The sequence below is a fragment of the Meriones unguiculatus genome, chromosome 20, assembly GCF_030254825.1.
Source record: "Meriones unguiculatus strain TT.TT164.6M chromosome 20, Bangor_MerUng_6.1, whole genome shotgun sequence".
In the NCBI taxonomy this organism is placed as follows: domain Eukaryota; kingdom Metazoa; phylum Chordata; class Mammalia; order Rodentia; family Muridae; genus Meriones; species Meriones unguiculatus.
In genome coordinates this window covers 46,904,211-46,929,384 of record NC_083367.1, presented here as the reverse complement: position 1 = coordinate 46,929,384, position 25,174 = coordinate 46,904,211, and the positions used below count along the sequence as shown (strand labels likewise).

At 44.6% G+C, this 25,174-nt stretch overlaps 1 protein-coding gene across 2 annotated transcripts in view; it reads left to right on the top strand.

Annotated features, from left to right (window-relative positions):
* The first annotated feature begins 421 nt into the window (after positions 1 to 421).
* The window catches only part of Afg1l (AFG1 like ATPase), a 150,782-nt gene continuing 126,029 nt past the window's right edge, over positions 422 to 25,174 (top strand). Inside the window, exons 1-2 of one of the 2 annotated variants that reach the window (XM_060373466.1) lie at positions 422 to 730; positions 23,684 to 23,907. In XM_060373466.1, coding sequence (XP_060229449.1) covers positions 592 to 730; positions 23,684 to 23,907 — 363 coding nt within the window. In that variant the 5' untranslated portion in view covers positions 422 to 591. Of the gene's footprint in view, positions 731 to 23,683; positions 23,908 to 25,174 lie in introns of those variants that run through there. The other variant, XM_060373468.1, reaches the window with a different exon arrangement.

Here is a 25,174-nt window from a genome sequence, read left to right as displayed (position 1 = left end):
ATTAGTTGGGACCACTGTCTTTCCTGTCTCACTTAAAAGCTCCTTCAAAAGCACAAGGGTGTGTGCTATGCAGAAAGTGATTTTCTATTATTCAGAAGCTCAAAAAGAAAGTGGCAGAATTACAGTTCAGGTACTCTGCGGAGGCACATGTTGGACAGCGAAAGAAAAGAAAACTGAGGCTATATTATACAGGATTGGACGAGGTAAGGACCCGCTGGGCCACCTACATATTATGCACTCATAGAAGATTCGGGAATTGTTACTACAAGCACAGTGAAACTCCAGCCTGAGAACTCTGGTTCCAGGGGTGGCGGGTCGGAGAGTCCGTCGCAGCGGGCTCGCAGTGGGGCGTGGCGCACCCGCGGCTGTCGGGCTCCGCCCCCTGGAGGCGCGCTGCCTGTCGGGACAGGTAGTCCCAAGGCCCACCGGAAGGCGTGAAGGGCAGGCGTTCCTGCCTTTCTAAGTTTGAGGTCACCTCTCTTTAACGCTCCCTTGTTCTCAGGCGTGGCCTTCTGGAGCGCCACGGCACCTGGCTGCTCTGTCGGGTCTTCTGGTTTCCAATAAAGTTTTCCTCCCTATACGGAGCTCAAGATGGCGGCCTCCTGGTCGCCCTTGGTTACCCTGCGCTCCGCCGCGCGCAGCCGGCTGACTGGGAGAGGTGTTGGGTGCGGGGCCCGGGCCGTCGCCATCCGTTCTCCGGCCCCTGGCCCTGGGAAACCCCTTTGGAAAGGTCAGTGACCGTGTCAAGAGCGGGACGCTCAAGCCCTTGGAGTCACCCCACTTCCTTATCTCTCCCAGCCGCACGCGTAGTGCATAGGTTTTAAGGATCCTGGGGACTCCTTAAGGATCGTGTTTCTTGACCTTTTGCACCTGGTTGTTCAGAAGGAGCTCGAGCAGCACAGGCAGCTGCCCAGAGTAACTTCCACTTGAGGGTCAGAGGTCAACCCAGTTCTTTCTTAGGCAGCAGGGAGCTGGAGAGCTCAGGTGTGCAAGTGCCTGGCTTGGAGGGACAGAGTAAGGAAGAGTGGGATTGGAGTCTGCGGAGCCTTCCCCACCCCATCCAGGTTCTTATGGTTTGTAGTGGCCTTAAAAGTCAGGTCAGGGACTCTTTGCCCTCCCCCGACCTCAACGTTCTAGCGGCTGTCTCAAATAAGGAGCCTGTTCTCAATGTTCAGATTCCTAGAGGTGTCTGTTTCGGGGGGTTTTGTTTTTTGTTTTTGGGCACTGGGCTTCAATTCATTCCTTCTACTGTTGTGTTTGTGAATGAGTGGATTATATTTTGACTAATCAAGCCAACAAGAGTTCCGATTTATTGTTTGAGACGCAGTCTCTCTTGTGTGGGGCAGGCCGGCCTGGAAGTTGGGATTCTCCTGCTTCAGTTTCCCAGAAGTACTAATTTTACCTCTCGGTTCACTGAATTGGTTACTCAAAGACAACAAACCCGGAGTCGTCGTTTCCTCACCGCTTAGGCCAGTGACTGATGTCTGATGAGGAGATATCTTCAAATGAATGAAGTTATTCACATGGCCTCCCCCCACCCATCCACAATTGGGCTTTTCCTCTTCTCTTCTCCAAGCGCCTCTTTATATACCTTATTAAACTGATATAATTTAACAAAGTATATATGATAATATTGGTTCCTAACATTTCAATATGTTTTTTTTTCCCCTCAATCTTTGAAGTTAATACTAGAATTATTAGCTTTAGATGGCTCAGCTGGCAAAGGGGTTTGCTGTCGAGCCTGAGTTCAGTCGCCATGACCCATATGGTGGAAGGAGAGGACCAACACCCACCACCTGTACACACATACACATACACACACACAAGTAACAATTTTTTTAAAGTAAAAAAAAAAAATATTCACTTCCATTTTATAAACGAGAAATATTGAAGTTTAAATCTGATCAGTTGAGTCTTAATTTACAGTTTCTGCCCCTTTCTTGACTCCCCTCCCTCCAATCAAATAACTCTGGGGCATACTTAGTATTCACACTTCCGTTTTATCTCCATTTTTTCCCCTCTTGTTTGAAGTTTCATTTACCAAAACATTGGCTTTAGACGAAGGAAGGAAGGAAGTGATGGGAAAGAATATGAGGAAAGGAGGGAGGATTCTGCTTGGTTTTGGGTAGTACCATGCTTTGAACTCAAGGTCCCCTCTGCCGCTGAGCTGTGTCTTTAGTTCTCTTCACTTTTGTTTTGAGATGGCATCTAAAATTGCGTCGTAGGCTGGCTCTGAATTCACTCTGTAGTTCAGGCAGGTCTTGATGCCGGGGGACCTCCTTTCTCAAACTCCTGAGTTTGAGCTGGGACTGCGGCCTGCATCGCCAGGTCTGGCTGGTCATGCCTTTGTTATTTCTTTAACACTTATTATTTACTTTGTGTGTATGAGGGTTCGCCTGTATGTGTGTGTAGTTTTGTACCACATATATGTGTCATGCCTGTAGAGGACAGAAGGATGTCAGATCCCCTGGAACTAGAGTTACAGATGGTTACAAGATGCAGTGTGTGTGCTGAAAACCAAGCCTGAGTCCTCTGCAAGAGCCATTTCTCCAACTCACTTAATTTTGTTTTTAATGTCTTATGTTACTTTAATGCCAGGCCTGGCTCAGCCATTTTGTAAACTCAACCTTGAAAAGTTTATGGGGTCCTGAAGTGCTACTCATTGGGTCCTTAGGAAGCACATTATGAATTGTGTTCTGGGATGTGTATATTTCCATTACAGGCATTTTGGTAATTTCTGTAATTTAAGTGCTATTGATGTCACTACCTGTTTAAATTTCAATACATTTTTTTTTCAATAGGGTATCTTGGTGTAGTGTTGGCTGTCCTTGAACTCACTCCATAGACTAGGCTGGTCTTGAACTCACAGAAATCTACCTGCTTCTACCTACCAAATTCTGGGATTAAAGGATTGTCCCACCACCACCCAGCTAGTTTTAAACCTCTAAAGAGTTAAAGCAAAGACTTTTATTAAAAGGTAGAGATGCCATCTGTGCTAGAGGGCTCAGGTGGTAGTTGGAGCACTAGTTGAGGCTAGATGATCAGCACTAGCAGCCAGCTTGGGCTACTAGTGAATTCAAGTCCAGCTCAGGCTCAGCAAACCAACAACACCTACCAACAAAGAAACAGGATCTTGGCAGGAGCCAGCCTGGAACTCACTTGCTATGGGTTCACCAGGCTGGCCTCAAACTTGCAGTCTCCTTGTCTTGGCCTCCTAGCTGCTGTGACAGGCATGTGCTGCTAGCCCCAGCTGAGCCTTTTCTATATTCTGGGCAGACTTGTATTAATTTCTTTCTTACAATTGATGCTTCCTTTGTTTTTTCAGCCTAGTGTGGAGACAGCAGCATATGACCCTTACTGGTTTTTATGGTTCTGAGGGAGAGCAGCCGAAGAGGAAGCTGGGTTGGAGAGCTGCCATTTGGGTTCAAAGAGTCATTGCTGTTGAGGGGGCTTTGTGAACTTAGTAAGATACCAGTAGAGATTTCCTTGAAGAAGGTGTGGCCACATCTGTCTCTGGCCATGTGCTCCTGGGCTGCCTGGAAACATCGGGCCTGCCTGTGTGGGAACACTGACACTGGACAGAAGTTCAAATAGTTGAGAAGGTAGCTTGCTAGGCCTAGATTTGTTGCTGTGATGAAGGACAGGGTGGCCAGGGGAGGAACTCAGAGAGGGTCTTTTGATAAAACTGACAGTTATATCAATATGGAGTTCTTAATTTGAGCTATTTAAAGGGAAACTAAGTCAAAAGAGAAAAAGAACCCAAAGGAATGATTCCATGTTTTTGGTTTTTGTTTGTTTGTTTGTTTTTTGTTTTGTAAATAAAACAACGCAGGTCCTGCGGAAGAGCAGCAAGCACTTAGAACCATCATCTCTCCAGCCCTGGGATTCAGTTTGGCTCTTTAAACTCAGGATGTTTGTGATGGTGCTAGGCAGATAGCGCAGCTTCTTGTGGGATGTGAGAGGGAGGAAGAAATAGGAGGAAGTGAGAAGCAGGCGAATGGAGGACTTGATTGGGCAGGTTTCTGGAGTACAAAGTTGAAAAACCAAGTTCAAGTCCCATGTTATGGGAAGAGGGTCTCCAAAAAGAGCAGGGAAGACAAGGAGAACCAGGGTAGACGCCAAAAAGGAGGGTGTCTCTGGGTCTTCCAAAATAGAAAAATCCCTGCCTAAAATTCTGCTTTGTGTAAGCTAGCCTAAGGGAAGTGTGTTTCATAGAGGCAAGAGACTGTGAGGGTCAAGTCGCAGGATTTCTCTTTGTGGTAGCACCTTTTTGAAGCGCATGCTATATTTTTCGGTGTTGCTACTAGACGCCGCCCTGTTACCTTCAGCTCGCAGCCTCATCTTCAGTACATGAGCACAAGAGAGCCTTCCCAACCAGAGTGGAAGCTGAGTGAGCCCCATTCCACCGTACGGCTTGGTAGACTTAGTGATAGTGTACAGTAGTGGTTAAGAAAGAAGTCTTAAGACTTATTTCTTGTGTGTGTAAATGTGTTTAAGAGTGAAAGTGGAGGCCAGAGGGGAACTTTGGGTATTGGTCCTCAGGATCTATCCACTTGCTTTTTTTGAAAAATTGTCTCCTGAGACATTGGTCCCTTGAGCCAGATCACACAGACCTAGAAGGTCTTTGGATGTGATCCCTTGTCAAAGCAGCCATGTTTCTGTATTAGAATTTCTCTACAGGATTTCTCCTATGTCCCTGGTTGTCCTGGGACCCTATAGACCAGGCTGGGCTCAAACTTACAGAGCTCCACCTGCCCCTGCCTCCTGAGTGCTGTATGAATCTCTTAACCACACCATACTGTATTGATTATTTCTTCTTTTAAAAGAATTATCAATGTTGTATATGTGTATCTGGTGTGTGAGGTGTACGAGCTGTCGCCCACATGTGGAGCTCAGAGGACAGCTCTGTGGAGCCAGTTCTCTTTCCATCTTTATATGGGTTCCAAGGATCAAACTCAGAAGGTCAGGCACGTGCAGACAGCACCCTTACCTGCTGAGCCATTGTGCTAGCCCTGGTTCTGCCTTCTAATGCCTTCTGTTGATGCCTTCTCTTGATGTTCTTGTCCCAGAAGCTACTCTCATCAGCATGTGTTCTGTCTCTGACAGTTACAGAGCCTGACCATGCAATTCTTTTTTTAAATTCATGTTTTAAATGTATTCTTTGGCAACTTAATACATGTACACAGTGTGTTGTGATCTTCTCTGACAAGCAAGACTCTTCCAACAACCCCCTTCTACATTGTCCCCTTCTTCTTCTTCTTCTTCTTCTTCTTCTTCTTCTTCTTCTTCTTCTTCTTCTTCTTCTTCTTCTTCTTCTTCTCCTTCCTCTTCTTCCTCTTCTTCTTCTTCTTCTTTTTTTTTCTTTTCTTGTTTTTTTCAACATAGAATCTCACTATGTAGCTCTGGCTGTCCTGGAACTCACTATGTAGACCCAGCTGGACTCACAGAGATCACTGGCCTCTGCTTCTCAAGTGCTGGTGTTCATAGACCACTATGCCCGGTTCTTTTCTTTTCTTTCCTTTCCTTCTTTTTTTACAACCCACCAAGTGTTGCATATCTGAGCATGGTGTGGGGCAGACACTGGAGAATGGACAACCTACCAGTGGATAGGCTACCAAAGAAAAGTTATTCTCCTTTCCTCAGCATCCACCAACTGCTAATAACTCCTCAGCTAGGGGTAGGGTCCTGTGGGCTCCCTCCTCATTCGTGCTGGAACGTTGGCTGGCCTGACCTTGTGCATCAACCATCGTTGCTGTGAACTCGTTCATGGAGCAGCCGTGGCAGACTCAGGATACAGCGTTTCCTACCACTAGTCCCCGCCCTCTGGCTCTTCCATTCTTTGTGCCCCTCTTGGATGTTCCCTGGGCATGTGTATTTAGGACTGGGCAGGAGTTGACATAGATGTTCCATTTAAGGCCTGAGTACTCACCAGCCTTGTATTCTTAGCACTTTGACCAGTTAGTTATCAATCTCTGCACTAACTACTACCCACTGCAAAAAAGAAAAAAGAAAAAAAAAAAGTTTCGCTGACCAAGGTTGACCAAGCACTAAGTGAACATATTTGTTTATGTTTTAAATCGGGTTTTATTTTTATTTTATGTACATTGGTGTTTTGTCCGTGTGTGGGTCTGTGTTGCATCCTCCAGAACTGGAGTTACAGACAGTTGTAAGCTGCCATGTGGATGGTGCTGGGCATTGAACTTGGGTCCTCTGGAAGAGCGGCCAGAGCTTTTAACCACTGAGCGCTTTTTTTTTTTTTTTTTAACATATTTGAACTTGTTTTCTAAGTATCAACAGTGCATTTTTGTTACATGTAGTTTTCCAAAATTCTGAGTGGACTCCCAAAGCACCCCAGCCTCTTCTGTGTGATGTCTCCGCATACTACCACCACCAGTGTGTGGCCTACACTTCTAGGACTTGGGAATAGAGTACGTGGAACAGAAGATGCTCAGGTCTTCAGGGGGTAGGCCAGTGCGATGCCTAGGATTCTCAAATGTTGGTGTGTGGCAACCTTTCTGTACTTCTCTGTCCTGCGTTCCCTGTTGACTTCCCCAGGCTTGCTATTAGGGAGATTTGACCATCCAGAGGAAATTGTGTATTTTTATATCAAATTATATTACAATAAATATTGCAAATACTTCCCTTTAGGACTGTTATACGTCCGTGTTGAGGTCTCTGCAATATGGATGACAAATGGTCATGACCATTCCTTTTTGGCTACCAGCCCCGAGTCCCTCTATGCAATATTATGCTTTTGCACTTCTCTCCCCACCACTCAAAGGTGGAAATAGCAAGAACAATAATAAGGCCACCTAAAGAAGGTAGTCAGCCCCCGCCGAGCCATCCCTAAAGCCCCATGGGAACATATTTAGTAGGCATTTTGACAACATGACCATCTAGCAAAACAAAACACCAGTAGTAGGTTCTCTCTCTGCCCTGCTCCGGTGATTTCCCCCTCACCCTCGTTTTTGGACTAGATTTGTAGTGTCAGGCTTGAATTCCCTCCTGTGGAGCACGCCTTAAACTCAGCAAGAAGGTAGCTGGTTATTCGCATAACAGTCGCGCCACCACTACACCAGGCATGTCCTTTCTGGCAGGTCAGTATTGTAACATTCAGGGTCCACTGTGGGTGAGATTATTGGTGTCTTTTTTTTTTCCTCAGTGACTGGTAGAGCCTCCAGCACTAATGACTGATAGCTGGTGGGAAGGAAGTTTCCTGGTCAGTTGAAGTACAATTCTATTTTGTCCTTTAAAAAACTCTTTTCAGCTGTACATATGTATGGTGTAGGGTACTGTGACTGGATACATAGATTCAGTGTGTAATGATGATATCAAGATAATTACCAATCCTATGTCCTTCAGCATTTATCACTAATTTCTGCTGGACACCTTCAGACTCCTGTATATTACATCTCAATAAGATACGTAGTAAATTGTTACAAACTGTAGTCAATTCTACTGTACTTTGATACCCGTTACCTGGCCTTCCTCTGTCGCCTTTTATTCTAGCCTATCAGTTGCCAGCTATGCAGCTCTCTACCTCTGTGGAAGTCAGTTTTAGCTTCCACATATAAGTGAGATCGTGAAATAAGCAGCATTTGTCTCTCTGCGCCTGGCTTGTTTCACTTAGTGTGATGCCATCCAGCTCCATCCATGAATATGTAATTCTTCTGGTGGTCCTCTCATAGGGTTATCATATACTTTATATTTTAACTGTAAGTCTGGCAGACTCCATTTTAAACCTCCCCCCCCCCCATATGTGGATGAATCTGTCTGGGAATGCAGCTCAGTTGGTTGAGTACATATCCAGCATGCACAATGCCCTGGGTTGGGCACATCATGAACCAAATGTGGGGGTACACACTTGTAATCCCAGCTCTCAGAAGGTGGAGGTAGTAACAGCAGGAGCTTGAGGTTATGCTCGGCTACGAGGCCAGCCTCAATGAGACCCTGCCTCAATGAAACGACACAACAAAGAGAGCAGTCATTTTCTCTATCATTTGAAAGAAAACAGATCTCTTAGACCTCATTATCAAGTAGTGTGGGCGCAGGGTGAATAGGAGTTACTCAGCATGCTGGGCCAGGCTTGTGGTTACCTCAGGGTGGTTCTATTCAGATTTTTCGGCAGTATTTTTATTGATTTGTTATCGTGAAATTTAAAGTACTGTCTCCCCCACCCCCACAACTCCTTGTAACGTTATACACATTGGCACGTTTAGGATTAACTACCTTCTAAAGGAAAAGAATGATAACCAGGAAGCATTTAGTTTTAATTTTCATAATTTTTCTATTTAAATCAAAGGCATCCTTTTTAAAGCCCCTAAATCAGCCTTTTATAAATAAAGTAAATCATCGCGTGATGCACTCCTTGATGACAGCTTATGCTGTTTTTCCAAAGAAAGAGTTTAATTAAGATTTGATTTTCTTTATTCTGCACCTTGTTTACTCATCACCAAATCAAACACAGGTCTTTAATGTCACTGAGAAGGCTTGACTTTTTGAGTCCTTCATGACCATTTCATTTCTCAAAAAAGAAGCTGAATAGTTCCCTTTGGGGTGTGATTAGACCATAGAGAACTTGAAGGAGATGCCTCTGACCCCAGGAGAAGTGTTTGCCACTGCAACAGGACACATTGCTGGTCAGTGGCTACTGTTGACAGTTTGCAGAAATCAACACAAATGTACAAATAACTCAGGAATAATTTGTACACAGTATTTGAATGATGTTTAATAAATATGCATTAAAAATCTAATTACAGTAATGAAGTTTACAGCTGAAATTTTAATCCAGCCCTTTAGAAATATTAAATGTGTTTTTCCTGATTGTGCATTTTTCTCACAGCAGTTGGGTAAACATTTTAAACTAGAAATCGAAATGCCTTATAGAGTTTTTATTTCATTTAACTAAGCATGCAGGGTCTTTTTTTCCCCCTGTGAATTTTCTTCATTTTGTAACTTATTTTGAAGAATTTTCCATTAGTTCTGACTTAGGACCAGTGGTCATGTGTCATCGCAGGGGACCACTGACACATGACCTGGAGAGATTTGACTGCCATCTTGATTCCATTCTGGGTCTATTTCCTCATGTTTGGAATGGGGCTGGTTAGCCTGTGTCATTCTTGTCCATCATCGGTGAGACTCAAATAGCTATAATATGAGACAGTCCTTTGAAAGCTCTCAGGAACTGTGGCTGTGCCAGCAGTGATGAGCCTCTGGTAGTGAAGCCCCGGGACGGTGGCTTTCAGTCAGTGAGTATACTACTTCAGCTTGTGCAGAACGGCGAAGCTGCCTGAATTCTAGAGAACGCTTAAGGGTAACTGCAGCACAGGGAAATAGAACATTTATGCGTCCTGAGGCTTTGATCCCAGGGGCACTGGACACCTGAGTTCTAGTACTATTGGCTTGTCTCTTTCTGATTCATATGCTGGCTGGTTATGGTCAATTTGACACAAACTAGACAGAGCCGAGAAGAACCCTGATGGAGAAGATGCGTCTATTAGATTAGCCTGTGGTTATGCCTTTGGGGCATTTTTTTAGGTGGCTAATTGAGTGGAGCAGGGAATTATCCCACTGTGGGAGGCGTCATCCCTAGGCAAGTGGTCCTGGGCTGTATAAGAAATGCAGTTGAGCAGACTGGGGAAGAGAGACAGTAAGCAGCACTCCTCCATGGTCTCTGCTTCATTTCCTGCCTCCAGGTTCCTGTTTGAGTTCCTGCTGTGACTTCCCTTGATGGTGGACTCTGAGTGGGACCTGTAAGCCAAGTAAATGCTTTCCTCCTGAAGTTGTTTGGTCAGTGTTTTACCATAGCAATAGAAGGCAGCTAAAATAGGAATATAACTTTGGGTTACCCCGCAGAACATCATGTCGGTGATGTAATCCAGAATTATAGTTTTCCTCATGTGTAGTGATCTATCAGTCTCGCTTCTAAGTAAATGACTATGAGTTACTATATCACAGTTTTTGTTTGTTTGGTAGTCAGTATTCTGTTTTGTTTTTTGAGACAAACACTCTTTCTAAAGTCTTGGCTATCCTGATTTTGTTATGTGGACAGAGTGGCCAAGAACTTATATATATTTGTCTTCCTGACTCAGCTTCCTGAATCCTGGGGTTACAGGCAGGTAGCTCCATACCCAGCTGTTTTGTTGTTGTCTTCTGGGACAGTCTCCTGTGTCACCTAGGCATAACTTAAACTCTTGGACTCAAGCATTTCTCCTGCTGTAGCCTCATTAATGGGTAGGACACAGGTACCCACCTAAGTGTGCCTAGCAAACAACTTTTCCCCCCTTTTACTCTACTGGGGATCAAACCTAGGGCTTTAGATATCTTAGGCAAACATTCTAACATTAGGCTAAACCTCTAATTCCTAATGCCAATTAAAATTATTTTTAGATATATTTTGGTTTGTGTGTATGAGTGTTTTGCTTGCATGTATGTATATGTATCACGTACATGCCTGGTACCCATGGAGATCACAAGAGGGGTATTGATTCTTTGGAATTAGAGTTACATATGGTTGTGAGCCATCATGTGGGTGGCAGGAATCAAACCTGGGTCTTCTGCAAGAACAGCAAGTGTTCTTAACTGTTGAGCCATCTCTCCAGTTTCCCAGTACCACTTTTAGGTACTAGGGTACTTCTACAATTTTAGCTAATATTAGTTATGGTACTGCTATGAATATGTGTCTATATATATTGGTATAGATATATACTTTTTGTTGAATCTATAACTAGGAATATAATTACGCCCTGCTATAGTATATATATATTTAGCTAGAGTAGATAACTCCAGTTTTCCAAAATGGTTATATCAACTTATTATATATATATATATATATATATTATATATATATAATATATAAATTTTTTTTCTTTTTCCCTGATGACTGTGTTGATGAAAAACATAGTCCTCAGTTCAAAGTAAATAAGAAATGGTTTAATCAGGAGCCCAACATGAGTAATGGTGGCCCAGGGACACAGATTTAACTGTACTGGAGCACAACAGATCCTTTGAATTCAGCCTATCCCTTCTCACAAGCCGGCTGTTTTCTTGACATATTTTAATCAGGTAGTGTGTTAGTTACTTTCACTTGCTTAGGCCATAAGCAGAAGGCAGAGGGAGAGAGAAAGAGAAGAAGAGAGGGAGGGAGGGAGAGAGGGAAAGGAAGGAAGGAAGGTAGGGAGAGGGAGAGAGGGGAGAGAGGGGGAAAGAGAAAGACTGGGAATGGTGAGGGCTTTTGAAATTTCAGAGCACACCTCTAGTGACACACCTACTCCAACAAGGACACACCTAGACCCTCCCAACCAGAGACCAAGAATCCAAATATATGAGCCTATGGGAGCCATCCTCATTCAAACCATCACAGTAGGATGGCTACAGCAAAGAGACCTCTGCTTAGCTTTTGGGCTGGCGGAAGCTAATGGTCTGTTACTACATTCCAAAAGGTTTACCCAGTAGTCGTGAGTGTGGCGGGTCAGGCACTGAGGAGGGCAGCAAGTGGTACCAAAGGAACTAGAGCTAATGCAGGATTCTCTGGCCCGGGGTCTGCAGCATTGCAGCTCTGCATGGCCACTAGTCAGTCACCAGCTTAGCAGAATCTCAAGGATGGGTATGGGTTTTTCTCTGGGAATTTCACTTGATATGGTTGAACACCTTTGCTTACACACGCTGAACACCTGAATAGGCCCTTTCATGACATGAATTTTTAGCTTTGTCTAGAACCCTCTACCCTCCACCCCGTCCCTTTCTTTCTCTCTGCTTCTTGTAGGGTCTTGCCATGTAGCCCCTGCAGTTTTGGAATTTGAGATCCTCTGACCTTAACCTGTGGGGTACTGGGATTGCAGGTGTGTGACAACATCCAGCCTTGTCAGAGTTCCTTTGTTCGTTTCGTTGTAGTTAGAAAGCCCCAAAAGGTCCTTTACACCCTGCTGAAGAGAACACGCTCCTTAGTCAGAGGCACAGATCTTTATTTTCTTGGCTCAGAGCTTCCTGTGTGCCCCAGTCCTGGTCCCTCTGCCAAGGGATGGGACCTAATCATCAGGCTTGTATCACAGTTGAGAAAGTCAAGGCTGGGGAACCTCATCTTCCTTAGGGGTCTACAAAAAAACTTTCCCAGCCTTCGGCCTGAAGCGAGAACATTCTAGAACAGAACCCACTCTGTTTGGCAGATAATCCTTTTGGCTTTTTGGTCTGTGGTGTAGCGACCCACATCCCTGTGGCAGGAAGTGGCCGTGGCAATCTCGTGCATAAGCCAGGCACGGGCAGACTGAGCCCTGCAGACTCTGCAGACCCCTCCTATTTAAATACTCCTGTAGACTTGCCTTACTTGTTTTGAATTAAGAATACTCACATTAAATCTGGATGTGGTGGTGTGGTCTTAGAATCGCAGCACTTGGGAGGTGGTTGGCAGGAGAATGAGCAAGCTTAAGGTTGTCCCTGGCTACAGAGTGAGTTTGAGGTCAACCTGGGCTGAGAACAAGCCTGTCTCAGAACAAACGAGCCACCACAAACAGATAACCACAAACAGATAACCTGTCAGCTGTGCTGCTGTGTAGTAGGGTAGCATCTAAATGAGAGTCTTTTGTTTTACCTAGATGCTGCTTGTTGAATGATCTGTTGCCTCCCTTAACTCCCTTGACTCACTCGACAGATAATGCATGCTAATCATAGGTGTTCCGTCTCTACTAGGCACCGTAGATACTTGCTAAATACAGATACAGATATGGTACCTTCTTACAATGAGTAACAAATGTGTAGCTACAAATTGATAAAAGGAAAAGAAAGAAAGAAAGAGAAAGAAAGAAAAGAAAGGAAGAAAGAAGAAAGAGAAAGAAAAAGGAAAGAAGAAAGAAAGAAAAAGCAATGGTAAAATTTTTTTCTGTATCGAGATGGGCCAGTATGGTGGTAAAGTTGTTTGCCCCAAGCCCTGATTATCCCTGGGACTTACAAGGTGAAAGAACAGAGTGCCAAAGGTTGTCCTCTGACCTCTGCCTGAGTGCTCTGGCATGTATGCATACACACATGCTCACACACACTCACACGGTCACACACATCACACACATATACACTAAATGTAATAAGTTTTAGTAAAAAACACCAGATTTTTCTTTGGAATATCTGTGCCAGCCACGGACCTTTCACTGTCATCTTGTTTTGGTTGAGACAGTCTTACGCATTCCTTGGCTTTGAACTCTAACATGTGCCTGATGATGACCTAGAACTCCTGATTCTTTAGCCACCTCCCAAGTGCAGAGATACGTGTCTTTCTGTTGGAGTGTTTCATGTTTAGTTCTTCATTTGGCAGTCATCATGTCTTTATCACCGTACTGCTGTGTGCACTGAGTGTGTGTGTTCCTGTAGTGTGTGCACGGCTGTTCCAGCGAGGGGGCACCGGAGGTTCTGCAGGCTGGCTTCTTCTACGCCTCTCCACCCTGTTTTTAAGCAGACAGGGTCTTTAACTGAAAGGCAGCTCATCCATTGCCTAGCCAGGCTGGCCAGTGGGCTCTGGCTGTGCCTCCCAGTGCCGGGGCTACCGTCTGTACTACCCTCCCTGGTGTACTCGGCTGCTAGGATCCTGACTTAGGGCCTCACGCGTGGGTGGCAGGCACACTGCCAGCAGAGCCATCTCTAGAGACTGTCTGGCTCTAGAGACACATGTGGTTCCTTCTTTAAATTAATTGGGAATAATTGGTAATTTATAATGTTTTATATTTTCTTTCTACAACGTGCATCTTTTATCATATCTTGCTTATGCCTTTGTGAGAGATTTTCGATGTTTTTCTTTTTTCTTTAATTAAATTTTTATTTTTTATATTAATTATAGTTCATTTACTTTGTATCCCAGCTGTAGCCCCCTCCCTCAATGTTTTTCACTTTGCATATTGACATTATTATTTAGATTATTATTATTATTATTATTTTAGATAGGATCTCACTACGCAGTCTTGGCAAGCTCCTTCCACGTGATTCCAGAGCCATGCCGAACTCTGTTAAAGAGGATGTGCCCACACTCTTGCGTTTCTGAGCCCTCTGGTTTGCCAGTGCGCCTCCTCCCTTCCTTCCCCTGGCTGAATTCTCTTTGTCTTTTTGATCTCAGTGAAGTATCCCTTCCTCTCTCCCACTTCCTTAACTTCCTGACCTAGGCTGCTATCTTTGGCTCTGTGATCTCACAGCCTCCCGTCTCTCCCCTTGAAGAGACCAGTGTCCCCTCAGAGTCTTTGTCCAGGGCTGTGTTTTTCTGAGAGTGCGCTTACTCGTCTGGCTCAGTGTGGATTGCATTTTCAGCAGAGCTTTGTACTGTAGACACTGCATTTCTCCAGTTATTTATGGCTTAAATAAATTCTGTTTAAGGTTTTGTTTTGTTCTTTTTGGTTGATTCTTTTACAGATAACTAAGGAGTTTTTGGAAACAGGGTGTGGCAGGGTAGGGCTGGTCTCAGGCAGTTCTGTCCTGTAGCTAAAATGCCAGCATTACAGGACAGGGCCACCAAGTCCAGCCAACGCTTTTTTTTTTTTTTTTTTTTTTTTTTGAGTCTTGCTCAGGTTGGTCTCAAGATTGTGGCAATCCCCTTAGCCTCCTGAGTGTCGGGATTGTAGATGTGTTCCGCACCTGGCTCTCAGCTAACGTTTTAAACTTAAATGCACTGTGGTTAAATTCTGTGTCAGCAGGTTCCTTCATTTATTGTAGCCACCGACATTTTGAGTTTCCATTGTGAGCTACCTAACTTGGCATCAGCTTCTTCACCTAGTATCTATACAATATAGAGAACACGTGTAATTATATAAAAATCTATTTACCTCACAATTTTTTTTTTAAAGTCAGCTGTGTAAAACACAAGGGCTTGTAGACTCACATGAGAAGGGATGCCCTGACCCGTTGATGTTGGGCTTTTAGTTGACTGCTCTGGTAGGCTTGGGAGAGTTTGGTCAGCAGTGGTGATGAGTTGTGAACCTACCATGTCGGAGGGCAATTCCAGCGCAGAGAAAGAGAAAGCCAGGTGCCTGTTGACCAGGAGGGCCCCGGGGTGTGTGTGTGTGTGTGTGTGTGTGTGTGTGTGTGTGTTGTGTTTGAGTCTCAGTTGCCTTGCTGTGGCAAACAAGACTATCGTCTGTCAGGATGGCCTTGCTGGGCTTCCCTCCCTCCGCCCCTCATCCTGCCTAGGCTTCTGCTTTCCTGACCTCTTCAGTTATTTTAATTTTCTCACGTGAGGAGACCTACCGCCCTCAGTTTGGTTGCTTTCTTTGTTTTGAAAAGTCAGATGATAACAAAAAAGGCCGTTTTATTGTTTTAGTTGGTGACTATTAACGTTAGCTTCCTTTTCATTTCATTCACCCTTCAGAACTGCATCACTCCTGCTCTTTTTTTGTTTTGTTTTGTTTTAAGTATTACACGTTTTTATTTTGCTGTTGGGGACCAAGCCCAGGGCCTTGCGTGGGCACACAGTCTGTGCCGCAGACCAGACTCTCCTGCCTTGAATTTTAATATGACTCCAAATTTTGAGTCTTTAAAACTTTTTTTTTTTTTTTCCTTTTTTGAGACTGAGCCTCTTGTAGTTTAGACTGGCCTGACCTTCCTGCCTCTCTAGTCCCCTGAGTACTGGGGTTACCATGGTGCCTGGCTTGGAATCCACACTGTGGAAAGAAAACCTTAAGCTGTTCAAATGATCAGGAGGCATTTAGCTTTTATGTTGTACATGCATGCCTCTCACAATCTGTTGATTTCTTGTTTCCTCAAGGCATTGGGAAGGGAAAGGGTCTAACTGTGTAGCCCAGCTGGCCTTGAACTTGTGCCTCAGACTTTGACGAGCCTTAACTTTTGAAGCTGGGGTTACTAACACCTGTCAGTCTGCTCTGAATTTGACTGATTGAGTGATTGATTGATTGATTGGTTGATTGATTCATTTTTTTATTTTCTCCTCTCTCCTTCCCTGTCTCCCTGATTCCTTTCTCCCCCCACCCCTTTTTTTGAGACAGGATTTTATTGTGTAGCCAGGCTGGTCAGCAATTCCATTAGGACTGAGGTCCCAGGAAACAGCTCAGTGGGTACAAGCGTTAGCCACACAAGACTGAGCACACAAGTTTGATTCCTTGAACCACACTTGGGACAGAATGTTTTCTAGCTGAGGTTGACTTTAGACAAACAGATGTGGTAGCATGCACCTAAAATCCCAGCATTCCTATCTTGAAATGGGAGGAGAAAGCAGGCCTGGAGGACCCATCGCTGTCCCAGAAACCAGAGGTGGTGACGTGGAAAGCCAGGGCCAACTCCTGAAAGGTGTCCTCTGACCTGACATGTATGATGGACACATGCATGCTCCCACTGAACATGTCATACACACACACACACAGGAACTATAGGCATGAGCTGTCGCTGATGGCTGGCTTGAAAATAGACAGATTAATCACGAATTCTATTGACTGTTTCAGGGTGTGCACCTGTCTTGGAGTGTATTGGAGATAAAATTAAAAAAAAAAAAAGAGTTTTCTTTACCTTGGAAATATTCTGTGTTTGTTATAGACCTGTGACAGCTTGCTTATCTTCAGTGTGTAAAATGATACACTTTTGTTTGCTTTCTTTTATTTTTTTGGTGTGGGGGGGCAAATGGATATTTTACTGTATATCCCTGGTTGGTGCCTGGAGCTCACTTTGTAGGCCAGGCTGGCCTTGAAATCACAGAGACCCGCCTGCTTGCTTCTACTGGGTGACTTGATCTTTCTGTGCTCCTCTGAAATCCCTCTTGCATACCAAGCTGACTCTATGAGAGAAATTGTCATAGATTCTTTCTTTCTTTTTTTTTTCTTTTTGATCTATATATGTAGTAATAAGGATGGAACCCAGGGCTAGCTAGGCCATTTTGATTTTATTTAGAGATAAGGTATTGCTAAATTTCCCAAGCTACCTTCAAAGTTGTGATTCTGAGGAGTTGGGGTTACAGGTATTCACCATCACACATGGGACAGAATGTTTTCTAGCCAAAGTTTACGTTATAGACAAACTGCATGCAAAGTTTTTGTGTATTTGAGTATGTTTTTTGCTAATTTTTAGTATAAACTATAAAATCAGTTACCTTTACAAGGCTGGGAGTGTGCGTCCTCAGTAGGACAGCAGGTGCCTAGCATTAGTAGGGCCTTGGGTTGGATCCTTATCACTGCCAAAAATATTAGCTTCAAGTTCTTGCGTGTTCTTCTTCTTCTTCTTTTTTTTTTTTCTTCTTTACAATCCATGGAGGCTTTTTATGTATGTTTTATGTGTCTAGAAAAAGAGATTTTCAGGATTTTCCCTCCTGTTGTTGTGGTTTGAATAGGGATGGCCCCCATAGGCTCATAGATCTGAATGCTTGGTCATTAGGGAGTGCTGCTCCTTGACAGGGCTTAGGAGATGTGGCCTTGTTGGAATAATCCTGGTCTTGTTGAAGGAAGTGCATCACTGGGGGTGGGATTTGAGGTTTCAAATGCTCAAGCCAGGCCCAGAGTCTTCCTCTTCCTGCTGCCTTTGGATGAGTTCCAGATGTGGAACTCTTAAGCTACTTCTGCCCGTATGCCATCATGCTTCCCACCATACTGAAAACGAACTAAATCTCTGACCTGTATGCCAGCCCCGATTAAATACCTTCCTTTACAAGAGCTGCGTTGGTCATGATGTCTCTTCACAGCGATAGGACACTGACTAAGACGTGTGTGTTTTTGTTGTTTCTTCATAGTCCATGATGCTGACAGCTGAGGTTGTCAGTACAACAAAGCCAAATTGTCTGGATTAGAGCAGACTCTTCTGCCATTTTTACAGGTCTTTAAGCTGCATATTAAACCTAGGTCTCATCACTCCACAGTCTTTCAACTTTCCTGTGAGGTTCACAACAATTTTCCCAGCGTTGTGATCAACAATGATTTCGATTCTCCAGTGTCTCCATAGTTCATCATTGAAGTTAAGAATCCATGATGACCTTGGAGCATGGCCTGGCATTTGCTTCTTCTTAGCATCATGGATACTCTTGAGAGCATTTCTGGGACATTTGTGCACATCATGGGGACAGTGAGGAAAGATGGCAGAAGGGGGGCCTTTTTAAATCTAACACTTCTCTTTCCCTCCACCCTTTCTTTTTTCCTCTTCCCCCCTCTCTCTCTCTCCCACCTTTCCCTTTGTTGAGATAGCACCTCATCACATTGCCCAAGCTGGCCGGAAACTCCTTGGCTCAAGTCAGACCCTGCCTCAGGCTTCCAAAAAGCTGTTGCTACCAATAGTCGCTAGCCAAACCCCAAGGTTGGGACACAATGTCAACATTTTTTGAAGGGAAAATGCATATTTTCTGTTAGCTTTTCTTTATTTTCTTTGTTTTAAAATGTATTTATTTATGTATATGAATGGTTTGTCTGCTTGTTTGCCTGTGCACCAACTGCATGCTCCCTGTGGAGGTCAGGGAACTGCATTCCCTAGATCTGGAGTTACAGACTGCTATAGACTGTCGTCTGTGTGCTGGAAATTAAACCTGGCTCCCTTGGAAGAGCAGCCAAGTGCTTTTAACCACTGAGTCATCTTTCCAGCTCCCTATTTGATTTTCTTGTCTACTATTTTGTCTAAAGTTCCAAATTCTATAGACATAATGAATCTAACCCTATAAATACCTTCTCACATTCCAAGGGCCCCATGAATCCTTTGTTGTTACCAGTCCAGCTTGTGGAAAGAGTGCCAGTACGATCATGCTTCATGGTACATGTAAGGGTTATGACTGTCTTGTATGTGTCACCCATGTTTCCTTTCATGTTCCTGAGTTGCCATGGCAGTCCAGATATCCTGACTTCATAGGAGAAGAGCAAAGACAGAAGGGAACAAATTCTTGCTTTTGGAAGGTCTGGGGGAGAAGTGGATGTTTTTGTGAGCATCACTTGTGAGAGAAGTGATCATGGGCTACCTGCCAGGGAAGAGGACAGTACTGTGTCTGAGAGCCCAGACTGTTCTTGGAGTCAGGCTAGAGAGACAAAGGACACCCCAGGGGCTGAGTGCCTTCCCCAGCATCATGCCTCGATTCTGCACTCCTGAGGACTGGTGCTGCCCAGGCCACTTCCTGACTTGGGAATGTGGACCCAGTTACTAAGCTTCTCTGTGCTTCAGTTTCCTCAGTTGTTTTGTTTTCTGAGGCAAGGATTAGCGTAGTCTAGGCTAGCTTTGAACGTGCTGTGTAGTTGAGGGTGAACTTGAATTCCTGATCCCCTTGTCACCACGTCCTAAGTGCTGAGATTTTGGGCCCATTCCACCCAGCAGTTTCCTTATCAGTGAAGCTGTCTGCCTTATAGGCGGTGGTGAAGATCAAATGAGTTGGTAGAGAGAAGGGACTTAGTAGCGGTTAGTGGTTGTGGTTGCTGCTGTTCTTAACTACTGGGTCTCTGGCAGTTTACTCAGCCTTCAGTGGTACCCTAGTTCTAATCTCCTCTCGCTCTCTGTCTCTGACCTTCCCCAACCATGTAGGTGGGATGACAGGCATGTATCACTATGTCCAGCTCTAAGTTGTTTAGCCCAGTGAGCTGTGGCATATAGCTGAGTCTTCCAGAAACTTAGTTTGCAGAAAACAGTGATATAAGGTATATAACATTGAGGTGTCAGAAAAGAACAACACAGGCTTTTTGGGCTTCTAAAATCTTCCATTTTTATTTGTAGATTAGCATGTGGAACTTCAGAATGGCATTTTCCCACTGTCCATTTGGAGTACAATAAGACAAATTAATACAAATCAAAATAATATGGTAGCAGCATCATATAATTTGTGTATACTGATGTAATAACAGATTTAATTTAGTGCAGCTTTGGAGAAGTCTTTTGTATTTCAATTTATACAGCTGCTATCCAGGGCTAGGCTGGCCAATCTCAGCTTTGAGCATCTTGCAGTGAGAATCTCTTTTGACGTCTGCTGACTGGTAGAGCAATTGCTTCTTCCCTGGTTCACCTTCAATTTCTCTTTTGAAAAGAGGAGACTGTGTATAGTACTAAATAAAGGTGGTTGGTGAGTAATAATAAAAGCAGCAAAGGATGCTAAGCTTTCTAAGCTGGGACTGATAGGGTGCGCTTTGTCTCCAGGCTTCCTATGACCTACGTTAGAAGCAAGATACTTTACAGACATGAGTGGGGCCAGGAAGATCAAGGAGTGGCTGCTGAACTAGTCAGTTAGTCCTAGGAAAACGTGTCAGGAGCCATCTCATCAAGGCTGAAGAGTGAGCAGGATGGGACCAGGGAGGGGGACATATGGCCCACCACAATGGGGATCAGGACACTTTGCTGTTATTTTTGATGTTTTAAAAATAGATGAGAGTTGAGTGATAGGAAAAAATGAGTAGGAATCATGGTGTGGTGAAACACACTGAGAATCCCAGAATCTAGAAGACAGAGAGAAGGAGCAGGGTTGTGTGTTAGAGGTTAGCCTGGGCTACATAGTGACACTGTTTCAAAACACACGAGAAAGAAAAGAGAAAAAGCAACTAGTAGGAAGCAGAAAGGGGAAAGCTAATAGGTTATACAGTGGCTGTTAATGCAGAACAAGGTATCTGAAAAGGTCCAAGTAGATTCAAAACCATCTAGTCAGGCATGGCGGTGCACACTTCTGATCCCAGACCAGGGACACAAAGGCAGGTGGATTTCTGAGTTCAAGGTCACTTTGGTCTACATAGTTAGTTCCAGGCACATGTGTGGAGGTTAGAGGACAGCTTAGAGTAGGCTCCCTCTCTCCTTCTGCTCTGCAGGCTCTAGGGATTAAACACATCATCAGGGTTGGTGGCAAGTGCTCTTGCCGGGTGAGGTATCTTGCTGGCCCAGCATAAGGTTTCATGGTGATGGTCATAGATGCCCACTGCCTAGCATGTATCAGAATATCCGATTGGATGAAGGAAAGTAGATATTCAGTGAAATGAGATTGTTTGTAGAACATCACTCTTTTCTGGGGTGTGATCACACACACACACACACACACACACACACACGCACACACACAAATGCACCAGTAACTCAGCTTTTGTCAAGAGCCACTCTTGTAAATAGCCATTGCTATGGGTAGCAGCCTCAGGCCTTCAGCATTAACCTTTGCATGCTGTTTGTACTGACTGTGAGGTGGGGAAGTGGCCAAGGAGGTGGGAAATGGGAGTTATGTGGGTATAGGTGTGCTCCTCTCTTCCCACTTTTCCTTAATAAGTTGAGGCACTTGAAGCTTTATTTATTATTATGTACGTGGAGGTCAGAGGACAATCCACCTTCCACCTTTATGAGGGTCTTAGGGATCTAACCCAGGTCATCAGGCTTGCAAGTCGAGTGCCTTTACGGACTAAGTCTTCTTGCTGGGCTAAACTGAATGGAAGGTTTCCGTATATAAACAAGTTGGCATGGTGAAAATCCCTCAGTAAACAGAGTGTCAGAGCTTATAGCAGATTGCTTTTGGTTTTGTTTCTGTTTTCTTCAGCACTTTATGAAACCAATGTCCTCTGCCCAGCGCACTGGGACACGGACTGATTTTTATGGAATGTTGAGTTACTTGATTCTAGAGTTGCAATGGAAGTCATTAAAGGTCATTGGATGGGTTGCAGTTTTGTCTGTTGGTACAGGCAGGATGCTGACGGAATCACATTTGGACAGGTGGAAGGTATTCTAGGTAGTGGGATGACAGTGAGGGGATCAGGGGCAAGGGAACCAGTGCTGCAGCCCAACGTGAGATAATGAGAGTCTGAGTTAGGGTCCTGTTCGAGGAAGGGAGGAGGGAATGGATTTTACATTGAGCATTCATAGGAAAGAGGTTGTAGGAAATAGGGTTTCCTAACTTGGTTAAACTCCAGAAAATTAAGAAAGTGAAAAGAACATTTTTCTCTGATTGTGAGATTCTAATTTTTGTTTTTTTCTTTTTGTTTGTTTGTTTTTAGAAACAGGGTTTCTCTGTGTAGTCCTCTGGTTGTCCTGGACCTCACTATGTAGACCAGGCTGGCCTCAAACTCAGAGATCCACCTACCTCTGCCTCCTGAGTGCTGGGAGTAAAGGAATGTGCCACTACTGCCTAGCTTCTGAAATCTTTCAATATCAGGTACAATTCCAAGCAGGAATTCAGTGCTGACACTGTACTAGGAATGAGCAGCGTATTCCCAAGTGAACGTGGTTTTCCTTCATATGCTGGCTGCAAGTAGGATGCCCTGGTACCCACATCTCTGCCTGGCCAACTGTGGAGTCAGGGACTTCCATAACCTTTCCCACCACAGGTTTGGTAACTATCGCTCAGATAACTGAAGTTTATAACTCATTTTACTATAAAGGTACAACCCTAGGAAATGAGAAAGAATCGAGGACGAGGCAGGTATGCCTCCCTCCTAGTACATAGCTCTGTTCACTGACTGGGAAGCGCTCGTATCTCTTTGCTTAAGAATACTTATGAAGCTCAACCTCCCCAGAGCTCCTGCCCCGACCCCGAGAGTTCTGTGTGTGGGGCTGAAAAGTCAGTCTTCTGCTTGCTTCATCTTTTTGACTACCGTCTCTGTCTTGGAACTGTCTAAGTCAGAAGGGGGTCATTATGAATAACAGAAGGCACACCACTCAGGAAATTAAAAGATGTTATTAAAAATAAAAAGATTAGCCGGGTGGTGGTGGCACGCGCCTTTAATCCCAGTACTTGGGAGGAAGAGGCAGGTGGAGGTCTGTGAATTTGAGGCCAGCCTGGTCTACAGAGTGAGTTCCAGGACAGCCAAGGGCACACAGAGAAACCCTGTCTCAGAAACCCAAATAAACAAACAAACAGTTTTTATTTCTATGTATGTGTGGATTTATATGCACCACATGTGTGCAGGGGTCTGTGGAGGGCAGAGGGTACTGGGTTCCCTGGAGTCTTTAGATCATCACTGTGTGGTGTCTAATGTGGGCTCAGGGAACTGGCCCTCCTAAAGAGCAGGTAATGCTCTTCCTGGCTAAGCTACCTTTCCTCCCCGCTTTAAAATTTCTTTGAGACATTGTCTTACTTTATAGCTCTGGCTGGCCTGGAACTTGCTGTATAGACCAGGCTGCCCACAAATTCACAGAGCTCTGCCTATGTTTGCTTCTTGAGTCCTGGGATTAGTGGCTTGTACTATCATCTCTGGCCTATTTGTTTGTTTGTTTGTTTGTTTATTTATTTATCTTTCTAGATAGGGTTTCTTTGTATAGTCTTGTCTGTCCTGGACTCACGATGTAGATCAGGCTGTCCTTGAACTCACAGAGATCCACCTGCCTTTGCCTCCTTGAGTGCTGGGATTACAGGTGTGCACCACCGCACCTGGCTCTCTGGCCTCTATAAATTGAAACAAAACAAAACAAACGAACGAGTATGTGTGTATAACTGTGTGGGTTAGTCACTTGAGTGCAGTACCCAGAGGCCAGAAGGGGGCGTCATATTTTTCTAGAGATGGAGTTGTGAGGCACGCCACATCGATGCTGGGAGCTGAGCTCTGCTCTGCATGCTTAACCACCAAGTCATCTTTCCAGCCCCCACTCAGGGAAGTCTGAGGATTGTCTTCAGGAACTCTTGACCAGACTTAAGGAGAAAGGACCAAATAGCCTGTAATCATCCCACTTGGGGGAGAAAGGCAGGAGGATCTGCAGCTTTAAGGCATTCTCAGCCGTGTAAGGAGTTGAGCTGCTACCCGAGACCTTGTTGAAATGAAGGAATGAAGTCTAAAATCTCGTATGCTTTTGTTTATAGCTTACACAGCCCAGACATCCGAGGGTGTACGCCCAACAGCCGCTTCCGAGGCCCATTCAAAAGCTCTGGCCGTTTGCCATGGACTTTTGGACCACTATGAGTTTCTGATCAAAGCTCAGGAGCTGAGGGATGATGAGCATCAAAGAAGAGTCATCCAGAGCCTGCAGAAGTTACAGGAGGACCTTAAAGGATACAGCATAGAGGAAGAAGGGCTCTTTTCAAAGGTGAGGCGTTTTCTAAAGTGCATTTAGTAGGTGCTCAGGGTGGGGGTGGGGTGGGGTGAGGGAAGGGGGGCAGACAGCCCTGAGGTCACACGAAGGTCTGCCACAGGCTGGCCTGGATCACAGATTCAAGCAGCTTCATAATCATTAAATCGTGTAGCCCTGGCTAAAAGAAGCTTCTATTAGACTCCCTCCACCCTGCCTCCCACCCCTACCCCAAAACCCATCCCTGTCGGGGTCCTCAAACTTCATCCTGGAAGGTGGTGTGGAAGGGGGTGTGGCCACTTCTCCTCTCCTCTTTTGCTTTGCTGCGTTTCTGTGGGTTAGGAGGACAGAAGAGTAGGTCGAACAGCAGCCTTAGGTGCCCTGGGATAGTAGGCAACGTTGCTAGCACTTTGTTAAGGTGCCCCTTGGTGAGTTCCAAAAGCCTCCAGGGGGACTTCCATGGTGTCCCAGTCTTTGACTGCCTTCTGGTGATCTGGAAAACACCCAGCCAGTAATTTTCATTTTTAAAATGTTCTTGAAGGATTCGGATAGATTAATGGGCCCTTGCCTAGCATGCTGGAGACCCTGGCTTTTATCCCGGTACTGCAAAACATAGGAACAAACAAAAATAAACCCACAAATACTGAAAAAAAAAAATCACTTCTGAATATTAAAAAAAGTTTTGTTCTAGGTGTAGTGGCACATCTTGGATCCCAGTACTTGGGAGGCAGAGGCAGGTGGATCTCTATGAGTTCAAGGCCAGCATAGTCTACATAGAGTGAGTTTTATGACAGAGCTTCATAGAATCTGTCTTGAAAAAAAAAAGCAAAAAAAGTCATTTAAAAATATCTTTATTTTGTTATTTTGTGTATGTGGGTGTTTGGCCTGTATGTGTGTTTGTAGACCACATGCATGGATTGTCCTTGGAAGCCAGAAGAGGACGTCCAGTCCCCTGGAATTGGAGTTACCTGTGCATATGAACCATCATATGGGTGCTGGGAGTCCAACCAGGGTCTTCTAGAAGAGCAGCACGTGCCCTTGTCACTCAGCCATCCACCCTACCCAGCCCCAAAGTCTTGCTTTTTATATAAATAAGAAAGCTGCTGTTGTGCTAATCTATTTTGATTAAAAGAAATAGTGACTCCCCTGTGTTAAAGTGAGAAATAGATATTGAAGATTAAGACCACATACGAAAATACATTTCCATCATCACTAGGCCTTGTGGTGCCTTTGCCATTCATTCAGTCCACTGTCTTCGGCATCTTAGGCTGTTAAACAAAGTACT